Source organism: Typopeltis vanoorti, chromosome 22, assembly GCF_054136105.1.
Source record: "Typopeltis vanoorti isolate ZY-2024b chromosome 22, IOZ_Tvanoo_1.0, whole genome shotgun sequence".
In the NCBI taxonomy this organism is placed as follows: Eukaryota; Metazoa; Arthropoda; class Arachnida; order Uropygi; family Thelyphonidae; genus Typopeltis; species Typopeltis vanoorti.
Window position 1 is genome coordinate 37,351,786 of NC_143570.1, and position 21,862 is coordinate 37,373,647.

The 21,862-nt window shown below is 33.7% G+C and overlaps 1 protein-coding gene across 7 annotated transcripts in view; it reads right to left on the reverse strand.

Moving 5' to 3' along the window:
- The window catches only part of LOC150094318 (cytochrome b5 reductase 4), a 266,376-nt gene that overhangs the window by 68,635 nt on the left and 175,879 nt on the right, over positions 1-21,862 (reverse strand). For all 7 annotated transcript variants that reach the window (XR_016550236.1, XM_090411979.1, XM_090411980.1 and 4 more), the window contains 2 exons: positions 14,556-14,681; positions 1,345-1,485 (listed from right to left, as the gene is read on the reverse strand). Coding sequence is in view for 6 of the 7 variants with exons in the window: in XM_090411979.1 (XP_090268105.1) it covers positions 1,345-1,485; positions 14,556-14,681 (267 nt within the window). In the remaining variant the exon portion in view is untranslated. The remainder of the gene's footprint in view (positions 1-1,344; positions 1,486-14,555; positions 14,682-21,862) is intronic.

Below are 21,862 nucleotides of genomic sequence, written 5' to 3' on the forward strand. Positions count from 1 at the left end.
TGAAATTAGTAAAAAATCAAAAATCCAGCCAGTTGGTTGTGAGATATGACCAGGGATAAAATTTTGGAATGCCAAAAATTCTCACATCATTAATCACTTTCAATCTGCATAACCAGGTGAATGAGAAGATTCACCATTCTTCATTGAGTACACATTTCTTGTTTTTTTATTACTAAATTGTCATGAAATGTTTACAGTATCATAAACTGTATGCAAGATGGGTGCCAAACCTGCTCACTGATGATCACATAACAAAACACATGAAGGCAGCAGTGAGTTTTTTTGAAATAAAGGCGGCAAATTTTTGAATCACATTACAACTGATGATGAAACCAAAGAGTAAGCAGTAATCAATGTGATGGCAGCAGAGTGGATCTCCATAGGTAAGGAAATTCAAGCATCCTTTATCAAGGATGGTTGTGTATTGTGTTTTGGGACAGATGCAATATTTGGCTTAATTGACTTTAAGCCTCAAGGAACAACAACAAATATACATTTTTATTGTAAGACTCAAATATGCTAACTACAATTCAACTGGGAAGTCTTCCAACACCCACTGTTCTTGCACCCAGTGAGAAGAGATTTTCAGCAGTTCACAAATTCAACAATAATGATGGCATGATGATGATAATCATGAAGAACTGGGTCAAAATACTGGCAACAGACTACTTCAATGAGGGAATGCAATAACTTGTGTCCTGATATGACAAACATCTTCATGTAGGGAATAAATATATAGAGAAGTAGCTGCGAGTGTGTGTGTAACCTTATGACAATAAAGTAAGATAGAAAATGTTGTCATTTCATTCATTTACAACCAACTGGAACTTATTTTTGGACATGGCTCATAAAATAATCCTCAATTTTTATTAATCCAAATGTTTTAACTGCCTGCAATGAACACGTTGTAAAGACATTTTTTTTCAACTTTTTCCAAATATTTCTATTCTGGTTAGTTTTATTATGAGAATTATTACACACTTTTGATTAGACCAGTGATTTTCAACCTTTTCCATAATATGGCACACCTAGACTAATTATTAAAATTCTGCAGCACACTAAAAATATATTCTTTTAATATTTTTGATGATCTGGCAAAAAATAGACATAATTTTGATTGATTTACACACACAAGAAGAGGGAAGACCAGACACTAATAAATAAATGTGCAAATTATGACATTATTTCTTTCAATTAATTTGTTTTCATAAATCTTGCGGTACAACTGAAGACCTCTCACGGCCGGTTGAAAATCGCTAGATTAGACTATAACAAAGGCAGAAATTGGACTGAATTCAAATTTAGCAATTAAAAAAATAATAATAATGATAAGGAATATATTACCATTAACTTGTGCCTTCAAGTGTATGTGATAGCCCAAGGGTACTAACATTTGGGTTGAACTTGGAAGGTCAAAGGTAAAAATATAAGTGTCATGAGTTACTTGAGTTTTAGATACCAATTTACAAGGACGGTAATGAGTTTCTAAATAATGAGAAATAGATAAAAATCATTAATAAATATCTAATTTTAAGAAAAAAATTTAATATAAATTTATATTAAAAAACAATTTATCAAGTTCTTTCCTTATGAAAAAATAATACATTCTCACAGCAAGAAACCACATTTTTATTGTAATCATGGCTATGCCAACTGGTTTATACAATATTCAGGCATCAAATAATTCTAAGTTATTAGACACAGGTAGGATAGCAGATCATAATGATAAACTGAATTTATAATTTATAATATAAGTGGCTACAACAAATGAAAGAGTGTGATGTCATAATCCAAAATAAATAATATGAAATAAAATAACATTACAATTTTAATGTAACTAAATACTGATTACAGACAACCAAGATTTCACATATACAAAATATTTAATTTTTGCACTTTGTAAGATATGCATGGTGGGTAAGTCAAATTACTCTCTATATATTAATTTTGAGTTAGCCAAGCTAATTTTTTTTTTAATTATAATCAGAAGAGAGAGAGCTTTTCTCTAAGATAGACAGAGAGGATCTTGTAAGCAGATCTGCCATAATTCTAACAAATTGCAAATCCAAGATGCTGAGGGGTTTGAATTAGAATTATAGCTGAAGCAATTAAGGTTATGAGACTAATATATCATGTCTGTTATGTATGTGTTGTGTATAGCCTGTTATTTTATTTTTATTTTGTGTATGTGTGTGTGTGTGTGTGAGAGAGAGAGAGAGATGAAAAAAACCTGAGTTTCTGGGAGGGGAATCCTGCTACTTCTACATGAGACAGGCTAACTCACATTCATTTGAAAATTCCTTATAAAAGTTCCTCGTGTCATTTAATCTTTCCAACTTAATGGCAATTCTTTTTTGAAAGAGCTGAATACCATTAAAATTAAGCAGTTTTTATCAGTTTTGTTAGTATTCAAATTAATTATGACTACATCATCATCTTGATTTTTAGTCACTCAAGAGATACATAAGGCTTCAAAGGCTTATTTAGAGTATGTAATTAGGAAAAATAAGATGAATGGAAGTAAGATGATTTCAGCTTCTTGAAGCAATCAAGAAGCTGAAAATTGAGTTTATTATAAAAAGGAAATGCAGTTTGTCAAATTTGGAAAAGGATATCATAAAGGATGACCATGACTATACATACATTTGTTAAGCAGATTTTGATGGTTTGGGGAATTTTGCCTTTTTTTTCTACATATAATTGATTTCTTTTTGCTTGATTTTTCATGGTTGTTGGCTGAATTAAAACTGAGAGGGATATGGAATACTGTAATGAATTCTTTCCTAAATACACATTGTCCTATTTATTGTCATATGTGCAGATGAGACAAATTATAAATGATGTACCAGAATTACATTTCAATTCTTGGATGACAGTAGAGTGAACCAGGCATCTAGTAAAGAAACAGCAGGTGACTTTGATAACTGTTCATCAGGATACTTAAAACAAACCATCAACAGTATTGATTACAACACAGAATGATAAGAAAATAATTAATATTTATTAACTTAGGTGATATTTTGCTGGTATTATATCCAGCATCTTCAGAACACAATAACAGTTTGTCACTGTACACAAAACAACAACAGTTTGGTATAACAGTGGGACTAGTTAACAAAAAAAAAAAAGAAAAAAAAAAGAGAATAATGGACAACACAAGGAACTAAAGTCCTAATTGGCACCATCCATGTTGGAAAAAGAGAGAAAACAAGTATTAATTAAATCTTAAAATGACTGTCTCCCAGATGCTTGGTAAATTTATACAGCCATACTTGTTGAGATTTGGATTATATTTTAAAACTGCTATTGATTCCAAAAACAATCTCTCTGACTTATGACTTCTATATAGCACTTTTGTTTTTTTCATTTGATTCTGTGTGAAGGGGTATCCATGGCATGGCCTGCTAGACCTAACTTGCCATAACGATAGTGCCGAATGTATTTTTATGTTCACCAAGGCAGATGTCAACAATTATTCTCGTCTGTCCATAGTAAGTCAGGTCACAAGAACAGGGCACTTCATAAACTCCTGGATGTGATAAAGAAGATAGTTTATCTTTAGGTGAACAGATGAGAATTGCCAATTTGAAACATGGTTTAAATATGGCAATGAATCCCCCCCTTTAGCCAATTTCTACATAGAACACTTGGAAAACCTAGCTATGAATACAGCCACTCTCGAACCATGGAATTGGCAACTCTCATTTGTTCACCTAACGAACTCTCTTCTTTATCACATCCAAGAGTTTATTAAGTGTCCTCTTCTTGTGACCTGGCTTACTATGGAGAATTGTTGACGTAAAATTACAATTGGTACTATTGTTATGGTAAGGCGGATCTAGCAGACCATGCCATGGATACCCCTTCACACAAGATCAAATGGAAAAAACAAAAGGGCTACACAGAAGTCATTATAAGTCAGAGAAGTTGTTTTTGGAATCAACAGCAGCTTTAAAACATACTCCAAACCTCACCAAGTATGGCTGTATAAATTTACCAAAAATCAGGGAGACAGTCGCTTTAAGATCTAATTAATACTTGTTTTCTCTCTTTCTCCAACATAGATGGTGCCAATTAGGACTTTAGTTCCTTGTGCTGTCCATTACAATATTTCTAAACTAGTCCCACTGTTATGCCAAACTGTTCTTGTGCTCGTTGAAAGTTTATTTTCACTAGGTTAGACTATAATAAATTTAGTTTAATCCTTTATCTTCAGAACTGAATATAGTGTTGTACTATCTTACCTGGGTAAGTAGTACAACACCAGGCAACTCGTAGCAAAGGTGGAACAAGCTACCAACACTCCTATCCCAGTGTTTTGCATTATGGGAGATACACCAGTCCTGAAGATATTTTCAGGCGCAAACTTTGTTTGCTCTCACTGGGATAAAGGATTAAACTAAATTTATTATGTTCTTGTGCTCTGAAAATGCTGGATATAATACCAACAAAATATCATTAATAAGTTAATAAATATTAATTATTTTCTTATCTTTCTGTGTTGTAATCAATACTGTTAAAATATAATACCAACAAAATATCATTAATAAGTTAATAAATATTAATTATTTTCTTATCTTTCTGTGTTGTAATCAATACTGTTAAAATATAATACCAACAAAATATCATTAATAAGTTAATAAATATTAATTATTTTCTTATCTTTCTGTGTTGTAATCAATACTGTTAAAATAAACTACTATACTATTCAACTATTTTTGTCTCAGAGGTGATGTTTATGCATATCATTGCTCTACTATCCCATGTGAGAGAAAGAGTGTGTCCAGCTTTTTAGTCAAAAAATAACAAAAATTTCTTTACCACATGGTGTTAAATTTATTTGTTGTCTGTTGCTTTCCTAATTCCACTGGTTCCTCTGAACCTACTGATTTTCTTTCTTTAAATGTTACTTTTTTGTAGTCCAATTTCCTAATAGTGAACAATCTTCCAAAATTTTAATGTCACAAAAAACTCTAGCCTTCTTTTTCATATTACAGTGATTCAGCAGATAGAAATACCAAAGTGTTTGCTATTGTCAATAACCTCACACTAACTGTTTACATATGGCACCATGTAACTGCCTTCAGTTAAACAACTCTTCAATTATACAACAAGCAAAAAGCACACTGATTTACTGCTGTGGTCAGATAATCAAGGGATTACTGTAAGATCATCACTTATGACCAATTCTCATGTTGAACATGAGAATTGGTCATTGTCCATGTTCTCCATGTTCCTTGCATTATAAAGTATCTTTGCAAATTCTGTATTTAATTTCCATGGTTGGATTACTGTTTCCAGTCTTCTAACACAAACACAGTAGCAATGAATGCATCACTGAAACAATTCCTGTAGTTAAAAAATATTCATTCTTCCATACCACTTGAAATCCACATCCTTTATTCTAAACCTGGATTCTTCAAGAAGTGTGTCAAGGCTGGTCAATCAAGCATATCACAATACCAGTTTTTTAAAGAAATTAACATCTTCCTTTTCTGCTTATACTACAGCTCATTATAATTACAATTTAACACAGTAATATGTGTTCTAGGTGTGTCAAATTGTACTCGTAGAATCGTAGAATATTAAATACAACAAAACTGAATTTCCCGATTCCAAAGTCAGGAAATCTGCATCATGTCTACATCTACAATGGTGTATAAAACCTAAGGATAAACACTACTTCTGAAGATTACAACTGCAAATTCAGATGAATCAGCTTGTGACAATTTGTATAACTGATGTTTTTAAGTAGAAACAGGTACATATTCAAATTTTTGAATTGCATACAAAGGGGTTATGTGGTAGCACTCAACAGGATAAAAGGCAAAAGGCTATACTAAGCAGATTGTGTTTGAAGGAAGCTCTTTTTGTGAAGGAATAAAGTTGCAAACTTGTTTGCCTTGTAATGCTCAAAGACGTCACTAAATGATTTCATGCAGGGAAGAATTATTGGAAAGCTTGAAGAAGGCCACAGAATTACCGATATTGCAAGAGAGTTTGGAATCTCACATAGCATTGAATCCAGGCCCAGACATTTGTAACAGCAAAATGTAATCGACGTACCATGGCAGGTCAGCTCCATTCAAGCACAGGTATGCAGATATCTCAATAAACTGTGGCAAGATATGTGGGACAAGCAGGTCTATACTGAAATGATACTGAAAATGTGCTCTACAATGGGTAAAAGGATGCAGACTCGCAGAGCACATTTTCAGTAGCAGTGTATCCATAAAAATTGGACAAGATATCAATTGACTAATGTACTCTTTACAGATGAGAGTCATTTTAGTCTTTCCTCTGATTATAGATGACACTTGATCTGGCATGGAAGTCATACTGCTTACCATTGTGAGAATGTTCTTGAAAGGGATAGATATGGCAGTGCTGGGTTCTTGGTGTGGGGAGACATTATGCATAATGGATGTACTGAGCTACAAGTGCTGGAAAAAGGGACTATGACTGGTGAACAATATTGCAACAAAGTTCTCCAGCATCATGTGTTCTGTGGTGCTGTAGGCAAAGAATTCATTTTTATGGATGACAATGCCACACTGCATTGTACAAGAAGTGGAGATTCTTCTGGAGACCAAGGATATTAATCAAAATAAGTGGCCAGTATGTCCTCCAGATCTCAGCCCCACAGAACATGTTTGAGATGCATCATTACTCAGAATTCTCCTCCAGAAAACAAACAAGGCCTATCCTTGCTCTGAAAGGGAAGTGTGCCAGTTTAACTCAAGAACTCCTGATTCACTTAGTGCTAAGCATGGTACGACATTGTGAGAGCTGCATCACAGTTCGGGGTGGATATATTCCATACTGAAATGTCTCTCTCTGAATAGTTTTCTGTAAGCACTGTACATTAATCCTTAACTACCTCCTTAGGAAATTAGTAAATTTTGACAAAGATGCATCGCAATTTGTACAAAATTTATAATGCACTTTTTGTGTAATATCATTTATTAGTATACTCGCAATAAATTTATGTCTACATTTGGCTGTAGTCATGGAAATTTTTTCATATACAGGTAAAAATGTAATTCATCCTTAGCTTTTGGACACTAGTGTAGAAAGGCTTAGGTGTTGTTGGAAAAAAAAAAAAAAAAAAAAAAAAAAAAATATATATATATATATATATATATATATATATTAATAAGTTAATTAATTAGCGACCTTTTATAGTTATTTCACATTAGCTACTTAGGTGGTGCTTTTTAGAATTGTCTGTTGGTGTTTAATTGCCATTCTATGATCGTGTACTACTGATAATGATGCCTATGATACTTAGTTGCTAATAAAGTTTTTACGTGAGTCATCCTATGGTGTTATAATTCTTTTCAGTAGCAGAGGCATGGCAAGCTGGCTACATTATTATGCCAGTAACTTTCATGAGCATGAGAAAGTCTACAAACCGAGATAGTGCTACTGCATATGGGACAACCGATGTGCCCACTTGAAGACCACATAGAGTAGGTGAGAATTCAGCAATGTGGTCAGTCAAGGATGTGAAACATGTACCACCCTCAACATAAGATCACTATACCGACCTGGAAAATTGCAATTAGTCCAGGAAAATTTAAAAAGACTGAAATGGAGTATTTTAGGTTTATCAGAGACACATTGGTGCAGAGATGGATTCATGGATTTACCAGAAGGAAGACTGTACTTTTCAGGAAGAAAAGATAACATACACAGAGAAGGAGTTGCATTATTAAGTGAAAAGAAACTTACACACTCAGTAATTGAAATAAACCCAGTGTCTCCTAGAATAATCACAGCCAAACTTCAAGCAAAAGAAAAAGGTCGAACAATTAACATAATCCAATTTCTGCTTATACTGCTTATATCATGCACCAGACAGTAACCATTCAGAGGAAGAAATAGAAAATTTCTATGAAGAACTACAACAGGAAATAGATAATCCCAAAAATAGAGAACTCATGATAGTGATGGGAGATTTTAATGCTAAAATAGGACAGTTCACAGCAGACAAAAAAGATGTGATGGGGAAATTTGGATACGGAGAGCTTAACAACAGAGGAGAACAATTACTCCACTTCTGTAAAGCAAACGATCTAATGATTACAAACACATTGTTCTATCAATGCCCTAATAATAAATATACATGGATATCCCCAGATGGTAACATAAAGAACTGCATAGACTATATCATCATAAACAAACAATGGAAAAGATCAGTAAATAATGTACGAACATTAAGAAGTTTGGATTTTGACACTGACCACGAAATATTAACTGCCAAAGTGAAGATAAAATTCAACCGGAAAAACGATATCCGAAAAGAAGAAAACATCAACCTATCAAAACTAAAAGATAGCTCAAGCAGAAGTTGATTTTTAGAACAGATGTGCTTGAAATTAAAACCCTCCATCTTCCAGAACAGCAGAAAATACTGGGAAGAAGGAAAAGAAACAGTGTTATCAATTGCAAAAGACACTCTAGGTTCCAAACCCAAAATAAACAAACAGTGGATAACCTAAGAAATCATAGCTACCACAGAAGAGAAAAGAGAGGCCAAGATACTTGTAAACCAACAAAACAATGAAGAGAATAGAGAAAAATACAGAGCACTAAAAAATAAAGTTGATAACCTATGCAAAAAAAAGCCAAGAAAAATGGTTAGAAGAAAAAGCTAAGAAATGCCAAGAAGCATACCAACAAAATAACCTAAAAGTCTTCCATGATACTGTAAGAGAAATTACAAAGGAATGCTCAGCAAAAGCAGTAACAATGATAAACAACAAGATGACTGAAACCGGGAATATTGAATATATAAGAAAAATCTGGTCAAACCATTTTAAGACTATCTTCCACCAAGGAAACAAAACTACAATGCCAACAATAGAGGAAAATAATGATCACCCAAAAATTTTACAAGAAGAAGTTAGATACGCAATAAAACAGATGAAAAACAATAAAGCACCAGGCATTGATACTATCCCTACTGAACTGTGGTCATATGGAGGCAGCATATCAATAGAATATTTAACAACCCTATTCAATAAAATACTACAAACAGGAGAGATCCCAGATGACTGGAGAACTGGAAGAATCATCCCAATATACAAGAAAGGAGACAAAAAAGACTGCAGAAATTACAGACCAATCAATTTACTCCCTCACACCTATAAAATATTCATAAGAATTATACAAAATAGATTAAAAAACACGTATGAAGAAATGATAGGCATAGAACAAGCTGGTTTCCGAGGAAACTATTCAACAGTAGACCAAATTTTCACATTGCACCAACTAGCAGAGCTCAGCTGGGAAGACCATAAAGAACTATATTGTTGTTTTGCAGACTTTAAACAAGCTTTTGATAACATCAACAGAGAAATCCTTCTTAAAATTCTACTAGAAAAAGCAATAGACAAATATATAATACAGTTTCTGATAAAATATTACTCTAAGACAAATGCAATAATTAAAAAGGACACACTCACAACAGAACCCATAGAGATCCAAAAAGGAGTAATGCAAGGATGCAAATTACCTCCATGCCTATTCAACATATATCTAGAAGAAGTTGTAAAGAAGGCAATAGATAATGAGCCTGGAATCAATGTCAATGGTTTAAACATAAATAATATCAAATATGCAGATGATCTCGTCCTTGCAAGAACCCCAAATGAACTACAAAAGTTGATTAACAAGCTAAACGAAACCTGTAAAACATATGACATGACAATAAATATACAAAAGACAAAAGTGATGAAAATAGGAGGAACGGAACTACCATCTCAGCCACCCTAAACGGAGAACAAACAGAACAAGTAGACAACTTCATATACCTTGGATCAAAACTAACAGAAACAATAGATGAACTCAAAACAATCAAACACAGAATAGCGATAGAATGGACCACCATGGGAAAATTACAGAAAATCTGGAAAACAAACAAGATATCTAAGCAAACCAAAATCAAATTACATGAAGCAATAATTATACCAACAGTCATCTATAGAGCAGAAACGTGGACAGTTAAAAAAAAAAGAGAGGAGAAAAAACTGCTGGCATTTGAAATGAAAGGCTTAAGAAAAATAAATAGAACAAGTTGGATAGAAAAGAAAACAAACATCACAGTCAGACAAGAACTATTGTATAAAAAGACAATAATAGAAAAAAATTAGAAAACAACAACTGAGATGGTTTGGACACACTGTACGCATGGATGCAGACAGACTTCCTAACGTCCTAATCAATACTTTTCCAACTGAAAAAAGAAGACCCAGAATTACCTGGCTGAAATTAATAAAGAACATCTCGGGATGCAGAACATATAAGGAACTTTTTCAAACATCAAGGAATAGAGAAGACTGGAAGATCCTGCTCAAGAGAAGACTCAACCCATCTTAGACGGAAGAGAAGAAGATGTCAACTTATGGATTTCATCATTGAAACAAAGAACTCCTTACATGGCACCCACAATGGGACAGATAACAATAGTTAGAGAGGTTAGGCTATCAGAAGGATACTGCTATCTCAAAAGCAGTATCCCAGATCTTTGGTATAATGCAACCATACTGATTGAGGTTGGCAGAGTACCTTATAGCTGATGCTGATTCTAAAAATAGTCTCTCATACCTGTCATGAATTTTATATAATATAGTGTCAATACAGTCAAGAAGTATCCAGAGTACATGGTCTGCCAATCCTGACTTCTTCAAGGTGGATGTTAACTGATCTACTGGTCTGTCTAAAGTAGGCTAAACTGCAGGTACAAGGAACTTTATATACTCCAGAATGTTCAAGAGAATGCAGTTGATTTTAAAGAGAATGGATGAAGGTAGCTAGCTGAATGAAAGGTTTGAAAGTTGCATGGAGATCATATTTACAGAGAACTTTGACTATTTTTTCTGATCTATCCTTAACATATTGGATGGGAATGGTTTTGCTATGATCCAGTGTTAGGTGTAGGAGGAGTACATGAAGTATTTTGTCTATTTTATATGAGCTATGGCCATTTGCTAAAAAAGTCCCACAGTTAGCCTAGTGGCTTTGCGCTTCACAACCATATGCCTGGGGAAGGAGTGTCCCAGGTTCGATTCTTGTCGAGGCATGAGGAACTTCCTCAGGCATAGCCAAGTTAGCCGATCTTGGGCACGGGCAGTAGGGTTTTTTCCACCAGTTTATCTGGAGTTTTTCATCCTGCAAGCAGGCAAACCGGCCCCGTGAACATACGCTTCTACAGCCAAGAATATATCCTCCCCCAGCAGCAGACTAGGCGACAGGTCAGTTGGGAGTGGTACTAACAAGAAGTTGCATCCAAGTAACACACGGACCCTGCATAGGAAGCGGGAATAACGCATAGTGAAAGAAGAAAAAGCCATTTGCTGAAAAGGTGTTACAGAGGCCCCTGAGCTCAGTTTCAAGGACTGCGTCATTTGAATAAATAACCATGGGGTTTTCTGTAAAAAGAGAAAGATGATGAGCTATTAGTAAATCATGTCACTAGTGTATCTAGAAAGGGGGAGACTATTGTTACTTTCTTTTTTTCTATGATGAAGTTTATTTTAGGATGCTGGCTGTTAAGATCCACCAAAAATATATCTAACATGTCTGGAACACATAGCCACACAGCAAACACATCATCAGCAGTGTGTAGCCAAATTATTAGTTTAAGTGTGGCTGTGCTTGGTTTTCATAAAGTTAGCTGGGGGGGGGAGCATTGCAGGAAAAAATGGGTTCTCCCCCCATTTTTTAATAATGGGCATAAGAAATAATCTGCATATATGGTGAATCTGAATAATTCAATTATGTCAGGGGGCGGTCTGTCAAAGGTATATTAGCTTTATGGTTATTCAGCCCACAGAGGATGCCATGTAAGGACATTAGTTCTGTTTTCAGTTTGAACTGTAACTGAAAACAGAATTACTTAGTTTTCCACAATTACTTAGTTCAGTGCTGTGTGCATATCACAGTTCTAATTGTGTTCTGACGATGCCGAATAGAAAACCAGTAAAATATCAGTAAGTTTAATAAACACATTTTTAGCTCTCTTGGTGTTGTTTATACTATGAAGCATTATTATGAATGCTTCATGTCTAAATGGAAGTTAGGCTTCCTAGTCTCCTGCCAAAGTAGTGGCTCTGACTTCTGTCAAACCCTACTTTCTTTCTTTTGCTCTTGGATAGTTCTATTGCATTGTTACCATAGAAAAAGCCAATGTTATTGCTTCTTACCTTGCCTCTAATTCTTGAACTGACCAATGAACTGGGTGAAAGATCCTCCTACTATTCCAAACTCACAACATTCAGTGCTTTCTTTTTCAGTAGTTGTAATAAAGTAATCAGAAGAATCTTGTCCAATTTGAATACCAGAAAGTTTCCTGGTTCCCATGGCATGTCTCCAATTATTCTAATGGTTTGTAATGCAGAAATTACTGTCTTTTGATACTTTCTAATTCACTGGTATTTATCATACGGACAGAAAGTTAGCCTACATTCACTTATACTAAAGATAATATATATATATATACACATATCACCAAATTATCCTATTGCTTTCTCATCAATTTCAATTCTTCAGTAATGGGGAAATCCATAAACTTCAGTGCTATGTAGAAATCTCTCAACTAAATAAACAGCCACCAGTATAAATTCAACAGGGGATCTTCTTTCTTATTTCACCCACCTTTAGATAAATGCTATGGAAGTTTGAAGAAATTCAAATGATTGATCAATATCTCTAAGGTATTTAAGTGGATTTAGCACAAAGTCCTATTAAGTAAAGTCTATCTTATGCTCTTCTAACTCTGCAACTGTGTTACTAATTTGCTTCTGATCATACATTTGTATGAATCGATTAATGAATTTTTATTTGCAACTTTACAAGTAATGCCAAGGCTCTGTTATTTCATCCACTAGAGAAGAAAGTCCTATGGAGGACCAGAAAGTAGAGCAGAAAAAGAAAATTGTTATTGTTAACCTGTGATATCTGAAACCTTAAACATTATTACCCTCTAGAAAATGCATGAGACTGTTCCAAAAGATTGTTAGATATAGGTATTATTTCTGGAAGAATTTTCCATGTTAGATAGCTGCTAGTTATTCAAACTAGAAAATGCAGTCAACAGCAGCAGAGATTTAATCTACATTAGAGAGAGAATATATCGAGAATATACCAATGATCTTCATTGACTCCAAATACAATTCACACTTTTGTTGATGACACTGCAATACTTTTTTTTTTTTTTCATTTACAAACCTCACACTATGCAAATTGCTGAAATGACTACAATACAATCATCTCTCACCACCAAACACGGCTATTACAAACTAAAAAAAAAAAAAAGTCCCTGCCAAAGTGTTATAATTATGCATCATGCTATTCTAAAGGAAATCCATTAAAATTATTTCAGCGGTTCCTACAAGTTTGCTATAGTAGAAGTCAAATATCTTCTTCAACCTCTTTCCATCCACTGCTGGATATAGGGTCCCCCCCCTTAACTTTCCTGTTCTGTCTTTAGTCAATGTCCACTATCTCATGGCAAACCTTTGCAGATCATTCCTCCATCTTGTTCTTCATTAGTAAGGTTCCAACAATCTTGATTTCAACTTCAATGCTTGGAAGCTCTATCCTGTGATTTCCTGCAAAAAAAAATTCTTCAAGGATTACTTTTAACAAACCACCAAAATCTCTGGAAAAGATGAGATTCCTCTTTTGGTATAACTCTAGCCTCCAATCATCCTGTTTGAATGCATTATAGGTATGGCCTCCTTAGCTTCCAAAAAATTAGGTTTTCTTTTTCAGTGAAAGCATTACTTTAACTATGAACAACTATACAAATCATAAATCCATCCAACCAGTGAAAATGTTTCTCATATATGGGATTGTGCAGTAAGAGATGCCTAAAAATTGTTGGCTTTATATAAAAGAGTAATTAAGCTGATTAATGGCTACCATTCCAATGATTCTCTATACTCTCTCTTTAATGTAGATTAAATCTCTGCTGTTGCTGACTGCATTTTCTACAGTTTGAATACCTAGCAGCTAACTAAAAATCTTTTGGAACAGTCTCATGCATTTTCTAGAGTAATAATGTTAAAGTTTTCAAATATCACAGGTTAACAATAACATTTTTTTTCCTACTCCTCCACAGGACTGGTGTATTATAATACTATGGAGGGTCATTTTTAATCACACACCACACACACACGAATTTGATTAAACTATGGTGCATGTGGAATTTTAAAAAAATGCACAAACTAGTAATTTTTTAATGATGCCTACAACCTAAAGTTTATGTATTAATCACAAACACGTTATTTTATGTGTTGATATTCTACAGGACAGAATTCTTTCCATTTGAAATGACAGAATTATTTTTTTGTTCATCAGTTAGAAGAGAACCATTTCATCACTTTTAAACAATGTACTCTTATAAAATTTGAACACTGTATACTACAGCTAGACACTCAATAATAATATATTAATATTTATATAGCATAGGTTTGATCCATAGAATGACATTTATAATAATATCACAAATGTATAGTATTACAATATTTCATTTTCTAATGGCATACCTAGTTCTTTAGTAAGTTTAAAAGTATTGTGTCCTGGTAAAGGATTTCCTAGATTTTTCCAAAACCCTTCACATACTTCCTTTGTTAGCAGTAATTCTACTGTTCCATTATTGGTCCCAATTTTAACTGCAAAACACGTATGAAAATGGGAAAATATGGATGTTATTAACTGGAAAAGATAAAATAAAAAATATAAATTTAAGCTACACATTACATAATAATTTTTGTTCACCTATAAAACTACAACTTGAAAATGTATTCTTTTAATGTACATTATTTATAATAAGCTATTCATCATATAAATATCACTTTCTGCTCTACTACTCCTAAGGGATATACCAAATATCAGAAGAGTCTAACACAATTAAGATTTGATGAATCAGCAGTTTTCCTCTATAGCAGTCTATCATTTATCAAGGCCCTCTGAATTTGATCAGCTCTTACATAGCAATCTTCTAACACACTACTAACTCAACTCGCTTATACCTGGTCTTTTACCAGCCATTTTTTTGCATCCCACACTTTTTCCACTAATCTTACATTTTTCATTCTCTTTATAAGATTATGCCTTCTTAGATTGGCTCTGCTTTTTATACATTCTTGAATATTAATAATGTCCAATTCTTTTCTGACAGCTTTGTTATTAATATGGTTCCACCAATGATGCTACCAGTTCACCACTCTACCTTTCCTCATAATTCTAAAATCTGTAGTTTCTAATCTTTGATCAAATGTTTTATTTCTAATCCAACTCTTCAAGCAATATGTTTAAATTAATTTGAACACTGTATAGTATACAGTATGCTGGTTTGGTCTTTTTCAATGAATTCCTTCCACTTTCATATAAATTTATGCAACTAGTTTCCCAAAGTATCATTCTTACTTATTCCATTTATTACCTATTTCCATATTTAATTTTCCACATTCACTAAAACTGAACCAAACTGTTTCAAAAATCTTCTTTTGGAAACTGTTTGGTCCAGTAGATTATGATGCAATGTAACCATGCAGCCACTGAAGAACTTTCATACCACCATAGATTTCTGCATTTCAGAGCAGCATCCTTTTCCCATTTCAAGTCTGTGATGGATTTTTTTTTTTACCTCAAGTATTGATATGTACTCTTTACTGCATTCCCCTGAATATTTTCTACAACTTTTCTATTCTTGTTAACTCATTTAATTATTTTTTAAATTAACAGTTAAGTTACTCAAACATCTTAAACTATTCTTTTCGCTAATTTTTATGACATCATTGTCCTGATTTACACTCACATGCAGACCTACACATTTTACTGTGTAGGCATTCGGAACCAAATCCTATGGAATAGGTTGGTTACTCCTTATTCCTGGAGATATACTATGTCTGTAGAAGCATCTGTTCACAGGGCTGGTTTACCTGCTTGTGGGAGGAAAAACCCTGCGGTCCATGCCCAAGACCGGCTAACTTGGCTATGTCTGAGAAAGATCCTAAGCTCCTCACATCATGACATCATTATGATGTTTAATTTGTTCTGTAACTTAATGTCGAAATACAAGGGTGGTCTGAAAAGTTCTCGACTTAACAATGAAAAAAGGAATTTATAATTTCAAAATTATTTTTATTTTTCAACATAATCTCCATTAAGACTAATACATTTATTCCAGCGATGCTCCAGCACCATTATCCCATCCCTGTAGTGGTACTTGATAGAATGACTTGCAATTTCACATGGATGCTCATGACAGATGTCTTCTTCTTCTCGAGTATTCTGCAATTCAGCAAGTTCTTCTTTTAGTAGCAGAAACTTTCCTTCCACTCTCTTCTGTTCTGAGCCTTCACTTTCAAGGTTGTGTACCTGTCTCCATTCAGCATGTCATCTAGCATTGTTTTCCTTACTCTTCCTCTGGGTCTTTTTCCATCTATTTTTTCTTCGACAGCATCTCTGATGATTCCATTCCCTCTCAGAATATGTCCAATCCAGTTTCCCTTGCTTCTTTTTATCCTCTTTAACAGACTTCTTTCTTCTTCTACTCTTTTTAGGACCTCTTCATTAGTTATTTTATCTGTCCATTTGATTTTTGCCATCCTTCTCCAAATCCACATTTCAAAGCTTTCCAAAATCTTAATTTCTTCTTTCTTCAATGTCCAAGTTTCAGCTGTATAGAGGGCAACACTCCACACATAACATTTTATTAGTCTTTTCTTTAGGTTTCCATCCATTTTACTAATGAATAAATTCCATTTTCTATTAAAGGCATCTCTTCCCATCACTATTCTTGTTTTTATGTCACTTTCACATCTTCCATCACTGCTAATAACACTTCCTAGTTATTTAAATGTCTTTACTTGATTCAATTTTTCCCCATTTATTCTGATATCCATATTTGCCTTTTTCCTTGCTATTTTCATTACCTTTGTTTTTCTGATGTTAATTTTCATTCCATAATTGATACAGGATTCCAGTAATCTGTTCAACAGGTTGTAGTCCTGTTTCAGTATTTGATAGTAATGCCTCGTCATCTGCATATCTTATTGCAAATACCTGTCTACCTTCAATCTTTATTCCTTCTTCTGAATTCTCCAGTGCTTCTTTTAACATTGCTTCGGAATACATGTTAAATAAACCATGGCAGTTTGTCACATATATAGTGAAATAATTAGCCTTCTGTCTTTCCAACCTATACCAATTTTTTCCATTACTTCCACCATCTTATCCCATTTTACAAAGTCAAAAGCTTTTTCAAAATCTATGTAACAGATATTAACTTCTTCATTCACTTCCAGACTTCTTTCACTTACTATTCTTAACAGTCCAATTGCATCTCTTGTTCCTCTAACCTTTCTGAAACCAAACTGATCTTCTCCAAGAAATTTTTCCACTTTAGATGCAATTCTTCGTGTTAAGATTCTCATAAGCATTTTTGATTTATGGGAAATGAGGCTTATTGTTCTAAAATGACAGATGTACTAACTTAGAAAAAAAAAATCATGCCAATAGTGTTGCCTTCTATGGTCGAGGCCGAGAACGTTTCAGACCACCCTCGTATATATTACGATGATAAGCTATTCATCCTGCAATAAATAAACTTTTATTAATTTATTATGATTTTTACAACAATTGTTTCTGAGTTCTTTGTGATATCTAAAACACAAGTTGACATTTTACGATTCTAACTATTTTCATTATCTTTTGTCTTTTTATTGCTGACCTTCATACCATATCTGTTACAACAGTTATTCAATTTAGTCAGGGAATCTTGCAAACTTGTAGTGGATTTATTTAGAAGTAAATGAAAACAAATTTAAATAAAAAAAAGCTAATGCCAAGGATTAACAGCAGTAATTTCTAAAAATAAATTTAAAAGGGGAAAAACTATGCTCATATCTATATCTTGAAGTAAAATGAACTTAAAGGACCTTTTTAAGCTAGTTAATTGGGAGATATTGTTTCTGTAAATTTTCTTATTGATGATTTAGAATGAAGTTCTGAAGATCATATCTAGAAATCTGTAGTAGATTAAGATATCTAAATTTTTTTACAGCAAATCAAATCATTATTATTATAGCAAACCTCAATGGAGTTTAACATATCACAGAAAGCTTCACCAAACTAGCAAAATATTGATAATATTTGAGAGTTTCCCTAGCTCAGTCAGTTTCAACAACACCTTTTGGATGGAAAGATTTGGGTTCCAATCTCTAATAAAGGTTCTTTGAGGATGCAAAGAATCCTCATAAGAGGGAGGAGGGGATATCCAAGTGAAGATGACAGATAGTCAGTCTCATACAGAGACAGCAAGATTTTTCTCCCAGAGATGCAGGTTTTTCATTCTACAAAACAATTAGATCAATCAGAAACAGCTATAATCAATGAGGATAGGTGCCCCAAGAACACATGTTACAACGTGTCAGTTCAGTACTTGCGTTGGTGTGCTTTGTTCAGTGCCTGCATTGATGTTATGTTCTGTTCGGTGCCTGCGTTGATGTGTTCTGTTCAGTGCCTGCGGTGTAGAAGACAGTTTTGTTTGACAGTTCTGAATATCACTTATAAATTTGGGACAATGTCAGGGATTATTGCAAAAAAAGGAAAAGTAGATGCAGAGAATCATCAATTTCAAGCCAACTGGGTGGAGGATTATTATTTTATTCTGAATAAAGATTTGCCTGTACGTTTGCTGTGCAATGAATCCATATCCGTTAACAAAAAATACAACTTGAAGAGACACTTTACTTCGAGACATGCGGATCACCCAAAAATTGACGGACAACTATGAAAAGATGAAATACAGAAGTTGAAGAAGAACTTGGATACCCAGCAGCAAATGTTCAACAAGCAAAGAACGCAGCACCACAGCATTGTCAAAGCCAGCTTTGTGGTAAGCAAAAAAATCACTCAGCATTCTAAGTCATTTGGTGAAGGAGAATTTATCAAAGAATGTCTGCTGGATGTTGCAAGTATAATATGTCCTGAAAAGTAAAAAGACTTCAAGAATATTCGTTTCTCGACACGTACTGTTGTCCGACGGGTAGAAATTATGCCTGATGATATCAAAAAAAGTTTAAAAGAGAAGATTGCTAGATTGGACGCATTTTCAATTGCTTTGGATGATAGCACCGATGCCTCCGATACAGCACAACTAGCAATATTTATTCAAGGAGTTGATTCGGATTTCAACATCACAGAAGAATTATTGGCGCTTCGGCCGTTAAAAGGAACAACTACCGGTGAAGATATATTTGAAAGTCAACACAGTCTTCGAGAGATTTCGGCTTAAATGGAGTTCACTATCTGGCACATGCACTAATGGAGCCCCTGCAATGGTTGGTGCACAGAAGGGATTTATTGGAATAGTTCATGAAAGAGCAATAGAACTACAGATCCTTCCGGAAAATTTAACAAATTTTCACTGCATTATCCACCAACAAAATCTGTTTGCAAAATCGATTAAATTCACAAATGTTATGGAAGTTGTAGTAGCCAGTATTAACTTTATTAAGTCACGTGCACTTAATCACTGCCAATTTAAGGAGTATTTAGCAGGCCTATTTTCGGATTATAACGATGTGTCTTATTATTGTGAAGTGAGGTGGTTGAGTAAAAGTAAAATGTTAAAACGATTTTATGATCTGAGACAAGACATTGCAGATTTTATGGACATAAAAGGAAACACAATTAACCAAGTAAAAGATGATGAGTGGGTGTGTGATTTAGGATTCCTTGTAGATGTCACTGGATACCTAAATGAACTGAATCTTAAATTACAAAAACAAGGACAATTGGTTCATGAACTGCGTGGACATGTCAAAGCTTTTTGTAATAAACTAAGATTGTTGGAAAGTCAGATAAGAGCTAAAAATTGTTATAATTTTCCTACTCTAGCAACTCATAAAAATATCTCTTATAATTGTTATGGAGATGAACTGAAGGCACTAACAGAATAATTTGATACAAGGTTTGCAGACTTCAACAACAAAGACTCCACATTCTCTATATTTGCTCGTCCGATGGATGCTGATGTAAATATGTGCCAGAAAACTTACAGATGGAACTTATTGAGCTTCAGGCGGATTTAGTGCTAAAATCACAATTTAACATTGCTTTGAAGGATTTTTATAAATTTTATTTGGTGGAAGAAAAATATACAAATTTATGCACCTTTTCAAGAAAAATCATTTGTCTTTTTGGCAGCACATATATATGTGTGAACAGTTTTTTCGAGGATGAAATACAATAAATCAAAAATTCGGACAAGAATAACGGACAAAAACCTCGAAAATTCTATGCAATTATCCTTAAGAAATATTAACATCAATATTGATAGTCTTGTAATTGAAGTACAAGGCCAATCTTCACATTAAATTGCTATGTCGTTCATTATATTATAAATAAATGAAACATGAAGTAGCAACTTGTTTTAATTCATTTAATATTAATTTATTTTATTTAATAATTTGTTCCGGCCCTTGACTCGGAGAGAGAATGATAATTTGGCCCCTGAACTAGCAAAGGTTGCCCATGCCTAATCTAAACAATCTATTATTCATCCTCTTCTCTCCCATTTCCACCAGCCGGTGTTATAACAAGCTGCCATAAAGCAATCTTTCATGTTTTTGTGGAAGCCGAGAATATACTTATATGTACTTTTATCCAGCTCATTTATTATAATGTCATAAAATTAGAAACATTGCCTTGAGCCTACAACTGCATAGTTGTTACATTCATTAATCATATAAAAAACAGACACAGAACAAAAGTCAGTTTTGTTCCAAAGTTCCAACTATATTCTTGAAGTTTGAGACAGCTGGCTTAAGACTAAATGATACATGAAAACAGTTAGTGCAACACATGTAAATACTTAAGAAACTATAGTTTATATATGGTCAATGACTATTATTAGTGAAATTTTTTTAATATCGACCCTATGCACAAGAAGTCAAAACTCAACATGCAAGAGATGTTACTTGTTTTAACAGACGTGGAGTGAAAAGGAAACATGCCACATCATGTCTTGTTGGAATTGCAAATATTTACATGAATCTCTAGTTTCATTCTAAGCAAAGAATGCATTCCTATCCTGTTAAAACCAATTAGTTAAATATTGTCCAAAATGAGATGCATGTGATAGTATTTACATTTTCTTTTTAAATAACATTAAAAACTGTATGCAACAGATCATTATTATATAGCAGTGGACAAAATGACCAATTCAATGCATGTTAGATTTATAACCTTTATCCACTCAAAAGAAAATTCACATTAAAAACCGTAAATATAAATTTATATATGGACAGCAGCTGGCTAATTACAGATGCTGTTCAAAGAGCCAGTCACTGTAACTTCGTGATATACTTCATCACAAGTTAGAGGATAATTCATCACAAAATTATCCTCTGTTTGAAAAGACCCATGTTCATATCTCATCTTCATTGCAAGGAACCTTTATAAGGAGCTTTGCAAATGAAAGGAAGTTAGCAGTCTCTCTCTCTCTATCTAAAAAAAAGGCAAACCTGGAGTTTTGGCGTAATCAAGATCACATATGAGGAACATTCAGAAACTAAGTTCTGACATACTAACAGTAATTGCTATAGTGATGCTGCAGGAGCCATAAAGATGGAAATATTGTCAGTTCTCCGTCTTTGTTTATAGATTTGTCACTGTGTCATAAAATGAGTAAGAAAATTAAAAAAATCCCTCAAGATACAGTCAGTAACAAGATTTTTCAATGCCAAAAATATTTGCCTGGCTGAAAAATATCATCAAGTTAGTAAAGTGTATTAACAAAATGTCACAAGTGATGGAATAATAATAAGATGAGCAAGATGTT